A 22,484-nucleotide genomic window follows, 5' to 3' on the forward strand; every position below is an offset into this window, starting at 1 on the left:
CAGTCAGAGTACAGTATAGCTGCAGTATGCAGCAAATACTGCGTTCAAAATAACAGTTTTTTTAATGTCAGATTTGCCTTGTAATTTAAGCTTTAAGCTGAATCCATTAATTAAATACATGTATATTTATAATTCCATTCTCAGTCCTTTCTTCATTGTCTATTACTGTAACTTAACCATAGTCCTGTGTATATATTAATTATCTTTATGGAGTCAGATAAACATTTTAATAGGCTAACTGCTTAGTCTCATGTCATGTATATATAATATACTGTATGTTCACATATTAAATATTACTGCCCACTATAGTGCTCCCTCTCTCTTAGCTGTGAATTCAAAACCCAGCCGTGTTAGTTTTAATTAAACAGGGATCCCCATCTAGTCTCACAGGGATTGGGAAAGACTTGTTCTTTTATGTTTTTATGGATTGATTGATTACACGTATCAAAGCTTTTGTTGATTAACATTTACAGTCGCTTTTGTTGTTTGGAAGAATCATGCCATGACAGAAAGATGTAGTAAAAGTGTAGAAAATAAATAGTTGATTTTGAAATAGCATAATAATAATCTGGTTTCTTGTCATTTGTTATTCATTAGGTAAATTAGATGCCTAAAATCAAGTTTAAATTTAGGTCTACTGACTTCACGTCTCACGTCATGGTTTTTATGTTCTGCAGGTTTGAACTAGTTACTTGAAAGACTGGGAAGTTTCACTTGAATGACCCTCTAAGTCATAATTAAGAGTGGGGGGGGGGGGGGGGGAAATTTAGTGATCCGAGTTGCACGTTTCACCACTGACCCTTCACCTTTTCAACCAAAAGATGAGAACAAATACATGTTTGACATCTACGAAATGTATCAATTTGGATAATGTATACTGAACAACAATATAAACGCAACATGCAACAATTTCAAAGATGTTACAGAGTTACATTTCATTTGATGAAATCAGTCAATTGAAATACATTAATTTGGCCCTAATCTATGGATTTCACATTATTTGGAATACAGCTATGCATCTGTTGGTCAGATACCTTAAAAAAAAGGGGCCTCACAATGGGCCTCAGGATCTTGTCACGGTATTTTTTTGCATTCAAATTGCCATCCATAAAATGCAATAATTGTGTTCGTTGTTCGTAGTTTATGCCTCCCCATACCATAACCCTCTATGGGGCAATCTGTTCGCAACGTTGACATCAGCAAACTGCTAGCCCACACAACGCCATACACATCGTCTTCGGTTGTGAGGTCGGTTGGATGTACAGCTAAATTCTCTAAAACAATGTTAGATGCGGCTTATGGTAGAAAAATGAACATTCAATTCTCAGGCAACAGCTCTGATTGACATTTCTGCAGTCACCATGCCAATTGCATGCTCCCTCAAAACTTGAAACATCTGTGGCATTGTGTTGTGAGACAAAACTGCACATTTTAGAGTGGCCTTTTATTTTCCCCAGCACATGGTGCACCTGTGTAATGATCATGCTGTTAAATCAGCTTCTTCATATGCCACACCTGTCAGGTGGATGGATTATCTTGGCAAAAGGAGAAAAGCTCACTAACAAGGATGTAAACAAATGTTAAAGTAAGCTTTTTGTGCATATGGAACATTTCTGGGATCTTTTATTTGAGCTCATTAAACTTTACATGTTGCATTCATATTTTTGTTCAGTGTACTGTAGGTAGTTTGACCATATTGGCAAAGTTAAGCAAGCTAGCTTATAACATGCTTTACCAAGAAAGAATAATGTGAAAGTGAAATGAAACATTGCCCCTAAAATCAATTAAAAATAATGTGTTGCTGTATGTCCATGTTAACACACTGTGTTGGGAATATAATTGCCTATTATGCAGTCGGCCTTTAAGGTTGCAGATATGGGTGTGGTGGGGAGGCGTGTCCAACCCACAGGTGCCATCTTGAATTGACTGCAAGCCCATTGTGAGAGAGAGCTAGCATTGTTTGCTGTGTGCTAAGAGGAATTTGTAGGCCTCTTTCCTATCACAGTCCACTGTTTTGGTTAAAATTAGAGGCCTGGATGACACCAGTGTCGTGATAAGGAAACAAAACACTAAAGTGGAGTTAACTTCTTTAGGAAAATAGTCCTTAAAAAACATTATGTTGTCATCCAGAGTCCCATGTATTTCTTTTCCAAGCTATAGTACAGTATTTTACATACAGCAGGTTTTTAAAGGACTAAAGAGTTAAGTCTGCTTCATGTTTTCATTTTTGTCATGTAAAAAAATATCTCGATACTGGTGTTGTCCTGGCACTAGTGAAAATATCTAGACATTGAATAGTGCAGGGGAATATGTAATGGAAATTATATGATTAAAGGTTTGACTAAATGATTTCACGCTGAAAATGTATAACCGAGTGATTATAAGGTTAATGTACTAATGTGTGTGCATGGGACAAGCTGAGACTTTAATATGTAGCAATGTAAGTGAGACGTTCAAGGAGAAGGGGAACTATTAACAGACAGCAGACAACTTGTGACCACAGAGGAACTGATAACAGGGAGAAGGTCTCCCTGTCCCGGGGATGGGAGAAACATTGAGGCTACAGTAGATTGGGTACCAGGTGCAAGATATGAGAAACAATGTATGTGTACTGTGGAAAAATACAGCCGCCTAAAGCGGGGTGGAGTTCTCTACTGATGTAAGTTCATTTGTATGACGAAATGTATAATATAAAAGGCTGTGTGCATTGTATGGATTTTAGAGCTCTCGTAAATAAACGTTCTGATCATTGTAGGCTGGGTCTCAGTCTGTTTCTTTCAACCGGAACCTTACACCTTCTGGTATACAAACTGAGTAGTTAAATTGAAGTTCGGTTTAAGAACATTGATAACTTAATTCCCGTAACAGAATATGGCCCATTGTGTCTTTTCCTTTGGGTTACAAACATTTATTTGGATGAGGACTTCCATTTAAGGACTCACACTCTCAACCAAAGGTTCTGGTAGGACTAAGGTTTCAAACTGAGACCGTTGGCTCTGACAGGACTATATTATATTATTGTTGATTGGTTAAGTATTCTTTTGTTGTTTATGTTGAACCATCCTATCAACACGTCACAAGCTAACTGTATTATTAGCAATGTTAGCTCGCAATCCAGCTAGCTAAAATCTTATTGGTTGAATAATTGGTTAGACTTTAAATGCACTTGAACACAATCATGGCAGACTTACGACTTCCCACGAGCACATGAATGCCCCATATTCAAATGTTTGTTCGGTTGGCATGATCATTTTGACAGACAATTCATAAACAGTCCATGTATGGCGCTGAATTCTTAACCAACACACAGATGTCCTACCATTCATATTTTCATCAAAAAGAAAGGAGGACCAAGGCACTCTGAATATAATTAATTGAAATGCCTTTATTTGTACGGCATGTTAAATGATAAGAAAGATTACAAACTCCGACGTGTTTCGGCTGCATGGCCGTCGTCAGGGAGTACAAAGATATAATAATGCATGTCCTCTTTAAAACAGCATTTTCCAATCAAACCTGATTTGAAGAGGGTTACAGGAGTCATTGGACAACACCTAGGAAATACTATACATATTAAAAAGTGAAATACTGTATATGTTATAAAAATGAAAATCAAGGCCAGAAGGATCAGAACTCATAGAAAAGTAGTTCCAACCTTGAATATGACTGGGCAAAGTGGTAAGAATAGATCACAGAAAACATGTTCATATTTTCAAAGTCTTTATTAATAAACAACTGATCACATCAATGTTCTCAATGTCAAATAAAATAATAAAACTAGCTGTCCGAAGAATAATGTAGCAATTGTAAGAGTGTCTGCTTTATAACAAAAAAATGTATCAATAAAAAATTCAGTCCAGGAGACTCGGCCTGTGTTTGCGCTGGTGTGATTTCAGATGTGCCAGTCGTTTGAAGCTGAGTCCACACACAGAACAGCAGTACGGTCTCTCCCCAGTGTGGGTGCGCAGGTGCACTTTCAAAATGTCTGCCCGCGTGAAGCTCTTGTCACACATAGTGCAGCAGTGGGGTTTCTCCTGCGTGTGAATACGCTGATGCACCTTCAGGTTCCAGAGCCGACTGAACTTGTTCCCACAGATGGAGCAGCAGTAGGGCTTGTCTGTCGTCTGGCTGCACTTGTGCCTCTTCAGGTCGGAGAAGGAGGTGAAGCCCTTGCCGCAATGGCTGCAGAGGTGGAGTCCCTTGGCCTGGTGGACCCGCTGGTGGACCTTGAGGTTGCAGGCCTGGGTGAAGGTCTTACCGCACTGGGTGCAGGAGTACAGAGGCCCAGACCCTAACCCTGTACTCGACCCTCTCCCCATTTTGTGTTTCTGCTTGTGGGCCTTGAGGGAACTAGAGTCTGGGAAGGTCATTGTACATTGATTGCAGGCATGATGCCTCCCCACTCCTCCTGTAACCTGCTCTTGTGAACGATCTCTGAGGTTTAAAGAGTGTCCAAAGTCTTCAGCGGCACCATACAGGCTCTCTGTGTTGTTGTTGTGGGCTGAGCTTCCAGAGTGTATGAAGGTTAGCCCCCTGTGGCCAGCTCTGTTACCCGACTCTGCGACACCGTGTTCAGGGTACAAGACACTGGAGTCCTGCAGGTACCCCTCCTCGTTAATCAACAGGCAGTTCCGGTCTCCCACCTCCGGGTGGGGGGATGGCGTTGGCGACCCCACCTGCTCCCTCCGGCTCCGATGGGGGCCAGGCATGTGGGAGCGATGGTGATGGTCTCCCCCCTCAGACCCTCCCAGGTTCACCTGGTAGTGACCCACAGCTCCATAGCTCAGCGCCCCCAGACGAGACGGAGAACCAGGAAGCCTATCCAGCCCTTCCATGTCTAGAAGATGGCCTCCACTATCACCACTGCCGTAACCAGACTTCTCAAAGCCGACCCCCAGTTCCTCCATGCCGTAACGGGAGCGGTAAAGAGGTTGGCTGGGGTCTCCTGAGTCTCCCTCGGGACCCGATGGTTCAGGATCCTGGTCTAGACCAGACCCCCAGTCACCCTGGCATTGCTGCAGCTCCTGCTCACTGAAACTCCCCGAGGCGTCTGAACCATCGGCCCCTGAAAACACAGGGGACATGAGTTATTAGTAGCATTAATATTTAAGACATTAGAATTACTAGAAACAGTAGTAGAGTAACTGTAATGTTAAATGTCTACTTACAGCTTCAAGTTGACTTTACATGTGTAATAATGAATACATTTGAAATGACACAGCATACTATAAGTTACTCTTGTTATCATTCTCATCATCATAAAAAAGTAGGCAATTGTCTGTGTTATATTTGTGGTAAACTCCTCAACTCACCATCCAGGCAGACGCCCCATCTCTCCCGCAGCTCAGTGTTGTGGAGAGGCTCCTCTTTCAGCAGGATATCCAGCTTCTGACCTGCGACCTCTGTGGACTGGAATAGCAAATGATTGACTAAATAATGGATAAACTGACAGTGACTGAATAGAGCTGACATGATGGTTTTCTATTCAGAATTCTCCTCGGGGACCCCCAGACATCTCACAACTTTGTCGTAGCCCTGAACTAGCATACTTGATTCAAGTAGTGAAGGGCTTGAGGATTCGTTGACAAGTTGAATCAAGTGGGCTAGTTCTGGAACAGTTCAAATATGAGGAGGAGGTTTGAAAATGGCTGCCCTATTCTTTGTGACAATCTGTTATATACAATATATTTCCACCTGAACATTCTATAACACCACACCCACCGCAGGTGATTAGTCAATCCCCTACCTACCTCAGAGGTTCTCCTAGGGCTGGTGGCCTCAGCCTCCTCCAGATCATTGAAGGTTGTTTCCCTGGCCACGCCCCCACAGCTGCTCCACTCCTCCCCTGGTACCTTCTCCTGCTTCAGGCCACGCCCCCTCTCCACACCTGGCCACAGGTAAACAAAGAGAACATTTCATTTGGAGTAAAAGGAATGTAACATTGTGGATAATGGAGTCTCCTCACATAAGATGAAGGAAAGGAAACATCTTATTAAGATGCCACCACCACCCATGACTTTGACTATTTTCTTAAACCAATACTGTCTGATCACTAAAGTATGGAAGGTACACATTACAGTAGCCCCACTTCAGAGTGATTCTGTATTTATCACAGGAGGTTGGTGGCACCTTAATTGGGGAGGACGGGCTCATATTAATGGCTGGAGCAGAATCAATGGAATGGTATCAAATACTTCAAACACATGGTTTCCATGAGTTTGATGTCATATCATTTGCTCCGATCCAGCCATTATTATGAGCCTTCCATCCCTCAGCAGCCTCCACTGATTGTATGTATGTATGTATGTATGTATGTATGTATGTATGTATGTATGTATGTATGTATGTATGTACAGTACCAGTCAAAAGTTTAGACACATCTACTCATTTAAGGGTTTTTCTTTATTTTTGATTTTTTAATATTTTCTACATTGTAGAATAATAGTGAATACATCAAAACTATGAAACAACACATATGGAATCATGTAACCCCCATAAAAGTGTTAAACAAATCAAAATATATTTTATATTTGAGATTATTCAAAGTAGCCACCCTTTGCCTTGATGACAGCTTTGCACACTCTTGGCATTCTCTCAACCAGCTTCACCTGGAATGCTTTTCCAACAGTCTTGAAGGAGTTCCCACATATGCTGAGCACTTGTTGGCTTCTTTTCGTTCACTCTGCGGACCAACTCATCCCAAACCATCTCAATTAGGTTGAGGTCGGGTGATTGTGGAGTCCAGGCCATCTGATGCAGCACTCCATCACTCTCCTTGGTCAAATAGCCCTTACACAGGCTGGAGGTGCATTGGGTCATTGTCCTGTTGAAAAACAAATGACAGTCCCACTAAGCGCAAACCAGATGGGATGGCATATCGCTGCAGGATGCGGCGGTAGCCACCCTGGTTAAGTGTGCCTTGAATTCTAAATAAATCCCAGACTCACCAGTAACGCACCCCCACACATCACAACACCTCTACCATGCATAGAACCACATATGCGGAGATCATCCGTTCACCAACACTGCGGTTGGAACTAAAAATCTAACATTTGGACTCATCAGACCAAAGGACAGATTTCCATGTCCATTACTTGTGTTTCTTGGCCCAAGCAAGTCTTCTTATTATTGGTGTCCTTTAGTAGTGGTTCCTTTGCGGCAATTCGACCATGAATTCGCCGACGAGTAGGTAAACTACCACAACTCCGTCAGGAAGTCCAGGATCCTGTTGCAGGGGGAGGTGTTTAGTCCCAGGGTCCTTAGATTAGTGATGAGCTTTGTGGGCAGTATGGCATTGAACGCTGAGCTGTAGTCAATGAACAGCATTCTCACGTAGGTGTTCCTTTTGTCCAGGTGGGAAAAGGCAGTGTGGAGTGTGACTGCATCATCTGTGGATCTGCTGGGGTGGTATGCAAAATTGGAGTGGGTCTAGGGTTTCAGGCATGATGGTGTTGATGTGAGCCATGACCAGCCTTTCAAAGCACTTCATGGCTACAGACTTGAGTGCTACGGGACGATAATCATTTATGCAAGTTACCTTCCCTTTGTTGGGCACAGGGACTATGGTGGTCTGTTTGAAACATGTAGGTATTACAGACTCAGTCAGGGAGAGGTTGAAAGTGTCAGTCAAGATACTTGCCAGTTGGTCGGCGCATGCTTTGAGTACACGTCCTGGTAATCCGTCTGGCCCAGCGAGTTTGTGAATGTTGACCTGTTTAAAGGTCTTGCTCACATCAGCTACAGAGAGCGTGATCACACAGTCGTCCGGAACAGCTGGTGCTCTCATAAATGCTTCAGTGTTGCTTGCCTCGAAGCGAGCAAAAAGGCATTTAGCTCACGGCTGGGTTTCCCTTTGTAGTCCGTAATATTTTTCAAGCCTTGCCACATCCGACGAGCGTCAGAGCCGGTGTAGTAGGATTCAATCATAGTTCTGTATTGACGCTTTGCCTGTTTCATGGTTTGTCTGAGGGCATAGCGGGATTTCTTATAAGCATCCGGATTAGTGTCCCACTCCTTGAAAGAGGCAGCTCTTGCCTTAAGCTTGGTGCGGATGTTTCCTGTAATCTGGTTGGGGAGTGTATGTACGGTTACTGTGGGGACGACGTCGTCGATGCACTTATTGATGAAGCCAGTGACTGAGGTGGTATACTCCTCAATGCCATTGGATGAATCCTGGAACATATTCCAGTCTTTGCTAGCAAAACAGTCCTGTAGCTTAGCATCCTTGTCATCTGACCATTTCGTATTGAGCAAGTCACTGGTACTTCCTGCTTTCGTTTTTGCTTGTAAGCAGGAATCAGGAGGATAAAATTATGGTCAGATTTGCCAAATGGAGGGAGAGCTTTGTATGTGTCTCTGTGTGTGGAGTAAAGGTGGTCTAGAGTTTATTTCCCTCTGCTTGCACATGTGACATGCTGGTAGAAATGATGTAAAACAGATTTAAGTTTGCCTGCATTAAAGTCCCCGGCCACTAGGAGCGCTGCTTCTGGGTGAGCATTGTCTTGTTTGCTTATGGCCTTATACAGCTAAATAGATGGCAACAAATAATATAGATCAGAACTTTCTTGGTAGATAATGTGGTATACAGCTTATCATGAGGTATTCTACCTATGTCGAGAAATACCTCGAGACTTCTTTAACCTCTCTAGGGTATGTGGGACGAAATCGTCCCACCTACTCAACAGCCAGTGGAATCCCGTGGTGCGATATTCAAATACCTTAGAAATGCTATTACTTCAATTTCTCAAACATATAACTATTTTACACCATTTTAAAGACAAGACTCTCGTTAATCTAACCACACTGTCCAATTTCAAAAAGGCTTTACAACGAAAGAAAAACATTAGATTATGTCAGCAGAGTACCCAGCCACAAATAATCAGACACCCATTTTTCAAGCTAGCATATAATGTCACATAAACCCAAACCACAGCTAAATGCAGCACTAACCTTTGATGATCTTCATCAGATGACACTACTAGGACATTATGTTATACAATACATGCATGTTTTGTTCAATCAAGTTCATATTTATATCAAAAACCAGCTTTTTACATTAGCATGTGACGTTCAGAACTAGCATATCCACCGCAAACTTCCGGTGAATTTACTAAATTACTCACGATAAACGTTCACAAAAAAACATAAATTATTTTAAGAATTATAGATACAGAACTCCTTTATGCAATCGCTATGTCTGATTTTAAAATAGCTTTTCGGCAAAAGCACATTTTGCAATATTCTGAGTAGATAGCTCGCCATCACGGGCTAGCTATTTTGACACCCACCAAGTTTGGCACTCACCAAACTCAGATTTACTATAAGAAAAATTGGATTACCTTTGCTGTTCTTTGTCAGAATGCACTCCCAGGACTTCTACTTCAATAACAAATGTTGGTTTGGTTCAAAATAATCCATAGTTATGTTCAAATATCCTCTGTTTTGTTCGTGCGTTCAAGACACTATCCGAAGGGTGACGCGCCCGGCGCGTTTCGTGACCAAAAAATTCTAAATATTCCATTACCGTACTTCGAAGCATGTCAACCGCTGTTTAAAATCAATTTTTATGCGATTTTTCTCGTAAAAAAGCGATAATATTCCGACCGGGAAACCCTGTTTTCGTTGAAAGACTAAAAATCTAAAATGGACTCTTCTCGTGCACGCGCGCACCAGTCTCATTGTTCTCTGATCGACCACTTACCAAATGCGCTACTGTTTTTCAGCAATGGGCTGCAAAGTCATCATTCAACGTTCTGCCGCCTTCTGAGAGCCTATGGGAGCCGTAGGAAGTGTCACGTTACAGCAGAGATCCTCAGTTTTCTATAAAGAGAGTGTAGAAGGCCAAGAAATGGTCAGAGAGAGCACTTCCTGTAAGGAATCTTCTCAGGTTTTTGCCTGCCTTATGAGTTCTGTTATACTCACAGACACCATTCAAACAGTTTTAGAAACTTTAGGGTGATTTCTATCCAAATCAAACAATTATATGCATATTCTAGTTTCTGGGCAGTAGTAATAACCAGATTAAATCGGGTACATTTTTTATCCGGCCGTGCAAATACTGCCCACTACCCTAGAGAGGTTAAAATTAGACATCGCGCACCAGCAGTTGACAAATAGACACACACCCCCCGCCCCTCATCTTACCAGACGTAGCTGCTCCGTCCTGCCGATGCACGGAGAAGCCAGTCAGCTCTAAATTATCTGTGTCGTCGTTCAGCCATGTCTCCTTGAAACATAAGATATTACAGTTTTTAATGTCCCGTTGGTAGGATAGTCTTAATCGTAGATCGTCCAGTTTGTTTTCAAATGATTGCATGTTGGCCAATAATACGGAGGGTAGCGGTGGTTTACCTATTCGTCTGCGAATTCATGGTCAAATTGCAACAAAATAAACAGTACTAAAGGCCACCAATAATAAGAAGAGACTTGCTTGGGCAAAGAAACACGAGCAATGGACATTAGACCGGTGGAAATCTGTCCTTCGGTCCGATGAATCCAAATTTGAGAGTTTTGGTTCCAACCGCAGTGTCTTTGTGAGATGCAGTGTAGGTGAACGGATGATCTCCGCATGTGTGCTTCCCACCGTGAAGCACAGAGGTGGTGGTATGATGGTGCTTTGCTGGTGACACTGTCTGTGATTTATTTAGAAAGGGCTATTTGACCGAGAAGGAGAGTGATGGAGTGCTGCATCTGATAACCTGGACTACACAATCACCCGACCTCAACCCAATTTCGATGGTTTGGGATGAGTTGGACCGTAGTGAAGGTAAAGCAGCCAACAAGTGCTCACCACACGTGGGAACTCCTTCAAGACTGTTGGAAAAGCATTCCAGGAGAAGCTGGTTGAGAGAATGCCAAGAGTGTGCATAGCTGTCATCAAGGCATAGGGTGACTACATTGAAGAATCTCAAATATAAAATATTTTTAGATTTGTTTAACACTTTTTTGGTTACTACATGATTCCATATGTATTATTTCATAGTTTTGATGTCTTCACTATCATTCTAAAATGTTGAAAATTTGATTTGGATCTCTTTTAGTCCCCATTTGGACTAATCTTCCAAGAGTCCTTAAATATTAAAATACAATTTATATACGAACACATTTTCACATATAACACACTATTACAAACATACATAATATACTAACGTAATAAACCAATAAATAATCAATCTAAAAAATATGGATTCTTCATCTACTGTAATCCCACAACATTTCTGTGTATTATATTTAAAATGTTTTAAAATAATGTTTACATTTGTATATTGAAAGGTTTCTGGTTTGCTCAGTTAATTTATTCCATTTCTTTATTGCTCTAAATCGAAATGTTCTTTTGCCTATTTCTCTTTTCTGTCTGGATAACGCATAGATGGTGGACAATCTATTCCTAGTATTTACGGAATGTCTGTCTCTTACCAACTGATTACCGTTGTGAATTGTACTTGGCCGTTTTAAATGATGTATATTATGAAATAAAATAAGCATGTTTTTTTTCAATTATCTTGACGATTGATGACCAACCAAGAACATTGCGTATGACTGCAACAGAAAAACCATATCTCCACCGTAAAACAATCCTTGCTGCTTTGTTCTATGCAATCTGCAGCCTCCTAACTTCACTTGATGATGCATTTCCCCAGACCACAGAACAGTAGTTCACTTGACTCTCAATTAAAGCTTGTGTTATTTGCTTAAGAATTTTTCCTGGTAAATATTTAGCTATCCTTCTGATTATACATGATGTTTTAATCATTTTTTTACATAGATTAGTTATTTGAGATGACCATGATAAGCAGTTGTCTAGCTGCACTCCTAATAGTTTGGTTTCTGCCACTTCTTCAATTTGTACTCCTCCCATACTTAATTGTATCCCATGCTGTTTTGGCCTTCTCCTACTGGAACAGACAAACATAACTTTGGTTTTCTTGGTGTTTAAAACAACTTTATTCTGGCAAACCCACTCCCTAATATTCTCCAAATCTCCTTGTAAAGCTTGCTGTACCTGTTGAACCGATTGTCCTGCTGCATAAATTGTAGTATCATCTGCAAATATAGTAGCTTGAGCTTCAGCTAGGGCATAGGAAAGGTCGTTGGTATATATTAAATAAAGAAGTGGCCCAAGGCAGCTGCCCTGCGGTATTCCACAGTTTAAAGCATGAGGGGAAGAAAATGAACCATTGATATAGGTGGACTGTTTCCTGTCAGTTAGATATGACTGTATCCAATTCAATGCTACCTCCTTAAAACCATAATGCATTAATTTTGTCAAAATTATTTCATGATCCACTAAATCAAATGCTGCACTGAAATCTAAAAATAGTACCCCCACAAACTTGCCATTATCCATAGCATTGAGCCACTGGTCAGTCATGTCAACCAATGCAGTGGTAGTGGAATGATTTTTGCGATAAGCATGCTGATTGGCTGTAATTAGATCATTATTTTCCATGTACTCCCATATTTGTCTAATATCTTACTGAGTGTAGGGAGTAGACTAATTGGTCGACTATTGGCAGGAGTAGCGGGTTCTTTGCAGTCTTTCAGAATAGGACACAGTTTAGCATGCTTCCATACATTTGCAAACATCCCCTTTTCCAGTGACCAATTAAATATGTATCTCAGTGGAACTGCAATCTGGGGAGCAGCACAGCGAAGCAAAAAATTGTCCATTAGATCATAACCTGTAGATTTCCCATCAGGTAATGACTTCAAAAGGTTTAACACCTCCTCTACTGACACCGTTTGCAGACTAAAAGAGCAGATCTTGTTGCTCATAATATGATCATCAATCCATTGGACAATAGCTTGTTTGGAAGAATGTATGTTTACATTGTTGCTCAGTAAATTAATTTTCTTTGTGAAAAATTCTGCAAAATGATTGGCAATATCAACTAGTTTTGTTATTATTCTCCTGTCAACCTCCACACTAGATGGGCATGATGAGATAGATGTACCAAGTAAACCCTTAACTGTATTCCATACCTTTTTAGAATCATTTTTACAATCAATAAAAGCATTGTTGAAAAATGTTTTTTTCCCCCTTCGATTCAATTTAACTACATAATTACGCAATGTTCTATAATTCTGTTCATCAATTTCTGATTTTGATTTGGCTGCTAAGACTTTTAACATATTTCTTTGAGAAAAAGCCTCACCCAGTTCATCATCAATCCATGGAGATGGAAGAGTACCAACTGTACTCTTTCTTACTGGGGCATGATGGTCCATTACCTCAGTGAGCAAATCAATAAAACATTCTGTAGCGTGATTTAAATCATCCTCTACATAAATCATCTCCCAGGGTACAGCAGCCAAATCATTTAGAAATAGCTCATAATTAAATGTTTTAAAATTTCTCTTGACCACAATCCTAGGGGGTTTCTTTGGAACCTTGGTGTTCATGGTTATGGTCACAATATTATGGTCTGTCCAGCCCACTGGCATTGATCTGGCTTTTAAGCATTGCGATGGTATATTACAGAAAATCAGATCAATGCATGTGTCTGAACGATGACCCAACTTAATTGATGATCTAGTAGTATCATTAACCATTTGTTTCAAACCCCAGTTCTCAGCATATCTCATCAATTTTGTTCTATTCGAATTATTGTGATCCTTCCAATTTATATTAAAATCACCCAAGATAAATCCATCTCTGTTGCTATCTGTGGCCTTGTCAAACCCAGTACATAAGTCATCCAAATAGGACACCTTAGAGCTAGGAGGTCTATACACACATCCCACCAATATAGCTGCCTGGTGAGGCAGATGTACCTGAGCCCATAGTGCCTCTACTTGACATACATTAAGGTCATCCCTCCTCTTAAAAGGTATATGATTCTGAATGTACAGTGCTACACCCCCACCATTCCTATTCCTGTCCCTTCTAAGTAGACTATATCCATGAATATTAATTTGCCCATCATTTACAGATGCATCTAAATGCATTTCAGTCAAGGCCAAAATATGAATATTATTTATCTTGACCAAGTTAAAAACCTCATGTATTTTGTTAGGAAGGCTACATACATTAACCTGAGCTATATGCAACCCTTCCCTTGTCAAGTGAAGATCAATAGAGCATGTATTCGTTATAGTTGAAGTTGTCATGATACACTACAACAAACAGACTCAAATTTGAACATAAAATTTAAAAGAGCCAGGGAGTTACTCTAGAGTCCCGATACAATTGCCCGTTGATATAAAGTTTATCCATCACCATGGAGACTCGTTGATTCAGGCAACGTTTTTCCTTGATGGGATATAGTTTTTTTCCTCCTTTTATTGATCTCGGTGGGGAAGTGATCATTCATTCCAAAATCAGTGTTTCTGAGTTCTCTGCTTATGTTCTTCGTCATTTCCTTTTGCTTAATTTTGTCAAAACATGCAATAATAGCCCATGGCCTATTTCCAGAGGCCTTACCTATTCTATGGACTCTGGAGAAAGTGACATAGTAAAATAAATAAAGAAAACCCTTAAATGAGTAGGTGTGTCCAAACTTTTGACTGGTACTGTGTGTTATATATATTATATATAAATAAAATAGTGTACAAAACATTAGGAACACCTTGCTAATATTGATTTGCAACCCCCTTTCGCCCATAGAACAGCATTCATTTGTCGGGGCATGGACTCTACAAGGTGTTGAAAGCGTTCCACAGGGATGCTGGTCCATGTTGACTGCTTCCCACAGTTGTGTGAAGTGAGCTGGATATCCTTTGGGGGGTGGACCATTCTTGATACACACGGGAAACTGTTTAGCATGAAAAACCCAGAGTGCCTAGCACCGACTACCATACCCATCAAAGGCACTTAAATATTTTGTCCTACACAATCCATGTCTCAAGGCTTACAAATCCATATTTAACCTGTCTCACCCCCTTCATCTACACTTATTAAAGTGGATTTAACAAGTGACATTAATTTGGGGAAATAGCTTTCACCTGCTTAGTCTATCATGGAAAGAGCAGGTGTTCCTAATGTTTTGTACACTCATTGTAGGTATGTGTTTTGATGTCTCTCATTTCACCTGTCTGTGAGGTTCCAGAGCTTCTCTCCTCGGCAGCTCTCCCACAGTCGGCACACTTCCCCCTCCGGCCTCTCTCTTTGTCCCTATCCCTGCGTCTGCTCTCCGAACACTGCAGCCGTTTCTTCAGTGACTCGACCTGCTCCCGGCTCCGGGACACCTCCTTGAGGAAGCTATCCTCCACCAGCCTGGTGATCTCGTACATAGCAGCCTTGAATACCGTCTCCATGACCCCGGAGAGCTGAGACTGGAAGGTTACGATGGCTTCAGACATCATGGCAAACTGTCTATGTGTAGCTAGCTACAGTTAAGAGTTCGTAACATTTAGTTACTGTTGTTCAGGTGGATCAGTGTTACGATCCAGCACAGAAAAATGCTAGGAAGCTAGCTAGCTAACGTTAGCAGGCTAGCTACTGTTGGACGTTGTCTCTCTCTCAATGACGGTCCTAATAACAATTGTAATACTTTCTAGATATAAGAAGTAGCATTTACTGTATGAGGATATTCGAACAAAGAAATACCATAGGCATTGAGAGAACGCAAGCTTATGGCAGTTAGGTAATTAACGTTTGATAGTTACAGAACCAACACTAAAATCACAGACAGAACAATGAGACATATATTTCACCGGATGTATAAAATGTAAGCATCCGCTTAGCCTTTCCACGCACTACCAAATATGGTAGTGACAGGAAGTCTACTGGCCGGCAGTGGGAAAATATGGAACGACATTTTGCTCGTCGATTAAACATTTGATCTCAAAACAGTTTTCTGTTCCCCAAACGATTATCTGTTATGAACAGAGTGTACCATGTGCGAAAGATTTTAAAAATCACGTTGTGTAGAAGGAGCGTCAGGGCGAGGAGGGGGAAATAACGGAAATATGCAGATGAATGCTAGAACGCGCCAATAGGATCTCGCTAGTTCGTGATTGACTCTGCCCACCTCTTTCCTTGTTCTGACCACTATGACTAATTTGTTCCCATTGGAAACAACAGGCTGTGTCTATCTTGGTCTAGTTATAACAGATCTTTGCTAAAGTCATTCGCAAAAAACAATAGCACTTCCGGAAACAAACCTACGGATCTGGTAGTGGGACAATCTACACTACGCTCCTCTCTGGAGATAAAATGTATTTATTTGAACAAAACCTTTGCATGTTCTCACGTTGACTGTAAATAAGGTTGAAAATATAATACGGCTATTTTTATAAAATTGTGTAAAATATTTACAGGAAATCTACACACCTCTCAGTGTGTCACACAAAGCACTGTGTGCCGTGTCCATAGAATAAGAAGCCATGTTCTGATCAATCCTGTACGTTATATTCGAAATAATAATTACAAGTATATGAGTGTTGGTTGAAGATGGCTGCCACCAACATGTCGAACGACGGGTTTCAAATTCAGTTCGCCTCTGTTATGGAGAGTGTATTGAAGACGGCAGTCACCGAGACAACGAAACTTTTCGAAACAACTATTGGGGATCTGCGAGCCGAAATATCCAGAATAAAAGAAGAGAACGAGGACCTCAAATCAAGGCTTCGATCCCATGAAATAACGAAGAGATGGACCGGTGAAAGTGAACGCCAAACCGCAGAACCTAGACCGAGTCAAAGTACAACACGTATTGGAAAATGTGACATCGGTGTTCAATGCGGTGAGGTGAAAACGTTAGCTGCTATCGCTAGCTATCTCTCTATCTACGTTCAAATTACTCACCCATGATCACACATCCTGATAACTAGTTAGCTGAGCGTGTAGGCTCACAGCTAATATTTTCCAAAACTACTTCATGTAGCTACGTTTAATTTGTATAGACTACAATATTAGGCAGAACATATCGTTTTGAGAGTTGTCGTCTATATTATTATGCATTCATAAATGACTGATAAGAGATCCTTCATAACCTAGGGATTGAAATGTCACCCAAAATGATAGGTATGTTGCAACCATAGAAATAGATAACATAGAATGTACCTGGAACCTCAAACACTGGCAATTTGACTGGATTCTATTTGTATGGTTGCAACACAGGATGTTGAAATGTTCTGTCACTTCAGTTGGTTTCTAATCTTTAACTCAGAGTTTTTTGTGTGCCTTTTATCCTAAGTACAACTGTCTCCTGGTCTGGTGTTTTCAGTTCTGACAAAGCAGGCTTTACCTCGGGCTGGGGAGCAGCACCTGCAGGAGGAGGACCAGGGGACTGAGCTGCACTGTGGAGCGTATGACGAGGAGGGCAACCCACAGATGGCCTTTGTTCTGATCAAACAGGAGGTGGATTGGGTAAGACAGGCTTCTAGTCTAAGTCCCAGATCTGTTTCTGCTGTCTTGTCAAGTCATCCACCTCTCTATACTCAACCTGTTGTTGGTGAACCCAGAAAAAAGAAAAACCTTCACACTGCGCTTGCTAGTATCACTTGTTCATTTAAGCTTATGTACATCGGGCTCACCGTCTTTGTCAGAGCTTTCGATGACCCTATGCTTTTGTGGTTGATTGTGCCATTGTCCCCCCACCCCCCCATCAGGAGGCAGACTATTCTGATGACTACTCCCCCGGGTACATACTGCTGAAGAAGGAGGGGGGAGATCCCCCGACTCTGGTCCGTAGACAACCTCTCAGAGAGTTACCAGGCAGAGGTAGGAACTAGGGAGACCTGCTTCTGAATCACACATCTTATTACAATGTATTAAACAGTATTGGGATGAGAACCAGGCTCTAATAATATCTATAATAATCTCTCCACTGTTATTCTCTCTGTCTTTTGTTCTTTCTCTGTCTCTCTTTGCGTCTCTCGCTTTCCACCTTTCTCCGTCCTGTCCATCTGTAGCCCTGGTCCCTCCTGGAGCCGTCAGGGCCCTGATCAACCGTTACACCCAGGAAAGGCCTCCCACCACCCAGTCTACCTCAGGAGCTGCAGCGGCCGTCCTCCAGGGAGATCCAGACACCCAAGAGCCCCCCAAGGCTCTCAGCCCATCCCAGCCCAGGACCAGAGAGGTTACCAGGGGCAGTACAGGCCAGGACCAGGCTCCTGGAGCAGAACAGCAGTCATTGGTAATACCAGCAGCAGAGTCTCCATCAACATTACACCTGACAGAATCTCCTCAATCAGCAGCCACTATCCAGTCTATATCAACTGTCCTGTCTGCTGTAATGGCCCAGTCCACTGTAACTACTCTGTCAATAGAAACTGTCCAGTCGACCGTAACGGTGAAGTCGACAGCAGCAGCGTCAGAGCGCATGCCACCTGTCCTCTCCGGGTTACCCAGAACCCCTCTTCAGGATACACAGCCCAGCCCCGTACCCCCTCGTCCACCCCGATCATCACCATCACAGTCCCACACAGACGTTCTACCTGTAGCTCGTCCAATAGCAGTGCCCTCAACACAACCAGCTAGGCCTACAGCTGTACCTGATGGACCACCGGCCGCACCACCAACACAACCGCAACCGCCTACAGTTTTGGAGCAGTTGGGTGTTGCCAGGGCAACATCGCTAACACCACTGGTCCAGTCCACTCCTTCTCCAACTGTGTTGACAGAACCTGCCGGCCCCCCTGAGAAGCAGGTCTCGTTGGTCACTGAGCATGTGCAACCCTCCCCCACTGTGCCACGACCGAAGTCACCTGCTGTCCCAGAGAGGACGTCTGATGAAGCCCCTGTACAGCTGTCAGCCCCTGCTGTATATACACCCTCACCCTCTGGCCGCTTTCAAATGTCTAAGACACCGTTTTTAGCTCAGTTGTCAGTAGTACCCCTAGTACGCTCCCTGCCGAGGTTGAAGGAAGACGAGGAGGAAGAAGGGGGGGAGGAAGATGAAGGGCAGGAAGATGAAGAAGGGCTTTCTTCCCTCCCTGCCACTTCTACGGAAGCTGTGACAACCAGGTCTGTCGCTACGGAGACGACCCCCGCCGGCGAGAAAAAGGAGGAGATTGTTGTCCAGGTTGGCGGCAGCCGAAAGACAAGTCGACGTGAATCGATCCTCTCTGGTCTCCGCCTCCGCTTAAGGCCTCGCCCCCGGGACAGTACTCCATCTCCCGTGGTTGCTAAGAAACCCAGAGGAGAGAGAATCGCCCCTCTAGACCATGACTACTCAAAGGTGATGCAGAACAGAGGAGAAAAGTCCAGGGAATCTCACGTTGACCAGGATGTAGTAGAGGACACCGCTAACGGTGAGACGGCTGACGACAAGTCTAGTGGACAAGGAAGTAGTAACCAAGTCATGATTGTGGGAGAGGGAGGAGCTAACACTGATATGACCTCTCCGACCAGAAAGTCACCTTTTGGTGGAGGTGTGTCCAAATCCAAGAAGAGAAGCATGACCTGGGTGCAGGCTCAGAGAGGTTTGGCTCTAGCCCAGGCTAAGAGGAGTAGGTCAAAGGTCACCAAGGCCTCACAGAGAGGTCTGAGGTCAGAGCTTAGAGGTCTGGTCACACAGACACAGTTTCTGCCTTCTAACCCACAGCGCCGCCTGTCATACAGCCCTAGCCCTCGCGCTGCCTCCACATCCAGCCCACGCCGCACCAGCCCTCGCCAAGCTACGGGAGCGAACGTGAACCCTTCCCCTACCACCCCTTCTCACCCACAGCCTCACCCGTTCAAGGTCACTTCCACCACCCCTCGCCGCTTAACACCTAGTTTGGTGGCTGCGGCGGCTTTACATTTGAAACGGTGTCCCTCCACCCGTCAACCTATTCCGTTCACCGGCAGCCTTCGCTCTGGCTTCAAAAAGTCCCCCCAGAGCCCACTGATGTTCCAGCGGGCACGGCGTTACCTGCAATCAGAACCGATGTGGTCGCCACCGGTACCATACCAGCTCCAACAGTCTCCCCAGGCTCCACGGAAACGTCTCGCCAAGAACCAGTGTGCAGACTGCGGTCGTGTCCTGAGCAGCGCTGCTGCTTTAGAGAGTCACGCCTCCCTCCACACAGGGAAGCGCCCATTCGTCTGCTCTGCCTGCGGCAAGGACTTCCCCAACCTCAAAGGCCTCAACCGCCACGACCGTGTCCATGGCGACCAGCGGGGCCATCAGTGTCCGCAGTGCAGCAAGACCTTCGTCTACCGCTTCGGCCTGACTAAGCACAAGCAGATGGTCCACAGTGGTGTGCGCCCGTTCGCCTGCCCGATCTGTGGCAAACGCTTCGCCATTCGGCGCGACATGGAGACGCATCTCCGCGTTCACACTGGAGAGAAACCATTTGCCTGCTCCCTCTGTGTGAAGCGGTTCAAGAGGCGTGTGGAACTGAATGTTCACCTGAGGTGGCACAACGGGGAGAAGAGACACTGGTGCTCGTACTGCGGGAAGGGCTTTCTGGATTACAATAATCTAAAGAGGCACAAACTGGTCCACACCGGAGAGAAACCCTACACCTGCTCTGAGTGTGGCAAGCACTTCAAACAGACTGGCCATCTGAAGAAACACCTGAAGACAATACACAAAGACAGATAGAGAGGACAGGGGATGAGTCTTTAATGGCACCCTATTCCCTATATAGTGCACTATGCAGGCTCTGGTCAAAAGTAGTGCACTATATAAGAATAGGGTGTATAGATGGGAATAATAGACATTCTCCATTTTGTCAGTTCAAAACCCAGCCATATAGGTTTTAATGGTATACTGTGTGTAGTTTGGTGAGGAAAAAAATACATTGAATCCTTTTTTTAATTCAATCTTGAATTCTCACAGTGATTAATGACGCAGGGATCTCAGTCTGTTCTCACAGTGACCGGGAAGGACTTGTTATTTTATGTTTTTCTGTACTGATTGATTACAAGAGTCAACACTTTGGTTGTGTAAACATTTGGGGCTACTTTTGTTGTTTGGAAGGTTCACACTGCGAGAGAATGACGTACCTAAGTGATGGCGTAGTGTAAAAAAAGAATGACGTGGCTAAGTGATGACGTAGTGTAAAAAAAGAATGACGTAGCTAAGTGATGACGTAGTGTAAAAAAAGAATGACGTAGCTAAGTGATGACGTAGTGTAAAAAAAGAATGACGTAGCTAAGTGATGACGTAGTGTAAAAAAAGAATGACGTAGCTAAGTGATGACGTAGTGTAAAAAAAGAATGACGTAGCTAAGTGATGACGTAGTGTAAAAAAAGAATGACGTAGCTAAGTGATGACGTAGTGTAAAAAAAGAATGACGTAGCTAAGTGATGACGTAGTGTAAAAAAAGAATGACGTAGCTAAGTGATGACGTAGTGTAAAAAAAGAATGACGTAGCTAAGTGATGACGTAGTGTAAAAAAAGAATGACGTAGCTAAGTGATGACGTAGTGTAAAAAAAGAATGATGTAGCTAAGTGATGACGTAGTGTAAAAAAAGAATGACGTAGCTAAGTGATGACATAGTGTAAAAAAAGGAGAAAATTTTTGAATTTACATTTATTGTATTTAAAACAAAATCTGATTATTTGTACATTTTGTTTATTAAGAAGATGTTAAGCTGAAAGCAAGGTTAAATTTAGTTTTATCGCGGTCACGCACATTATGGTTTTATGTTCAACAGGTTTGAACTAGTTTCATTTAAATTTGTTTTATGTTATCTGTGCTTTCATTGCACTTTTGATCAATGATGTTCCTCATGGTTGGTTTAATGGATCATTTATAGAATGGTGTGGGCTGATAGATTTAGGCCTAGCCGTAGAAGATAGCTTTAAGTTTATTCTAGGGTTTAACCTATTCAGTGCTGTTGAACGTTTAAAACCAGACATGACTTGTTTTAATAATTTTTCAGCGCTATTAGATATGCTTGGGAGGGTGCACTGTCTCAGCGTCCAGGCACATGTTGGGCCCAACACTATCAGTCATTTGAAAGTTTAAACTGTCTAGGATGGGCGCTCTATGACATTGCAATATCAGATTTGCTACTTACACTGAAAATAAATCTGTCTCATCTCTCTGGGTCAGTTAGCAAGAACCAATTAAAGTTCATATTTTGGTTTGGCTATTGTGCTTCTATGTTGGAAATGTATTATTTCTCATATCAACTAATGGCAGTTGGACATCTACAGTGTTTTCAGAAAGTATTCATACCCCTTGACTTATTCCACGTTTTGTTGCGTTAAAGCCTGAATTCAAAATGGCTTAAATGTTGATTGTTTTTTCACCCATCTACACACAATACCCCATAATGACAAAGTGATAACATGTTTTTAGATTGTTAGGCAAATTTTGTGAAAATCAAATACATAAATATCTCATTTACATAAATATTCACACCCCTAAGTCAATACATTATTATAATCACCTTTGGCAGGGATTACAACTGTGAGTCTTTCTGGGTAAGTCTCTAAGAGCTTTGCACAGCTGGATTGTACAATATTTGCACATTTATTATTTTCTAAATTCTTCAAGCTCTGTCAAGTTGGTTGTTGATCATTGCTAGACAGCCGTTTTCAAGTCTTGCCATAGATTTTCATGCAGATTTAAGTCAAAACTGTAACTAGGCCACTCTGGAA

At 42.5% G+C, this 22,484-nt stretch overlaps 2 protein-coding genes across 2 annotated transcripts; one reads left to right on the plus strand and one right to left on the minus strand.

The window, feature by feature from the left end:
* Positions 1 to 3,703: 3,703 nt before the first annotated feature.
* LOC106610499 (uncharacterized) lies at positions 3,704 to 16,119 on the minus strand. Its single transcript, XM_014209879.3, has 4 exons — positions 15,030 to 16,119; positions 5,751 to 5,887; positions 5,313 to 5,409; positions 3,704 to 5,065 (listed from the first exon to the last, which is right to left on the minus strand). The coding sequence occupies exons 1-4, from the start codon at positions 15,301 to 15,303 to the stop codon at positions 3,852 to 3,854; spliced, it is 1,722 nt and encodes a 573-aa protein (XP_014065354.2). The 5' UTR covers positions 15,304 to 16,119; the 3' UTR covers positions 3,704 to 3,851.
* On the plus strand, positions 16,114 to 21,971 carry LOC106610501 (uncharacterized). Its single transcript, XM_014209881.3, has 4 exons — positions 16,114 to 16,685; positions 17,169 to 17,311; positions 17,554 to 17,665; positions 17,857 to 21,971. Exons 1-4 carry the CDS (start codon positions 16,394 to 16,396, stop codon positions 20,472 to 20,474), a joined length of 3,165 nt encoding a protein of 1,054 aa, XP_014065356.3. The 5' UTR covers positions 16,114 to 16,393; the 3' UTR covers positions 20,475 to 21,971.
* The last annotated feature ends 513 nt before the right edge of the window (positions 21,972 to 22,484 follow it).

Source organism: Salmo salar, chromosome 08, assembly GCF_965601325.2.
Source record: "Salmo salar chromosome 08, fSalSal1, whole genome shotgun sequence".
Taxonomy (NCBI): Eukaryota; Metazoa; Chordata; class Actinopteri; order Salmoniformes; family Salmonidae; genus Salmo; species Salmo salar.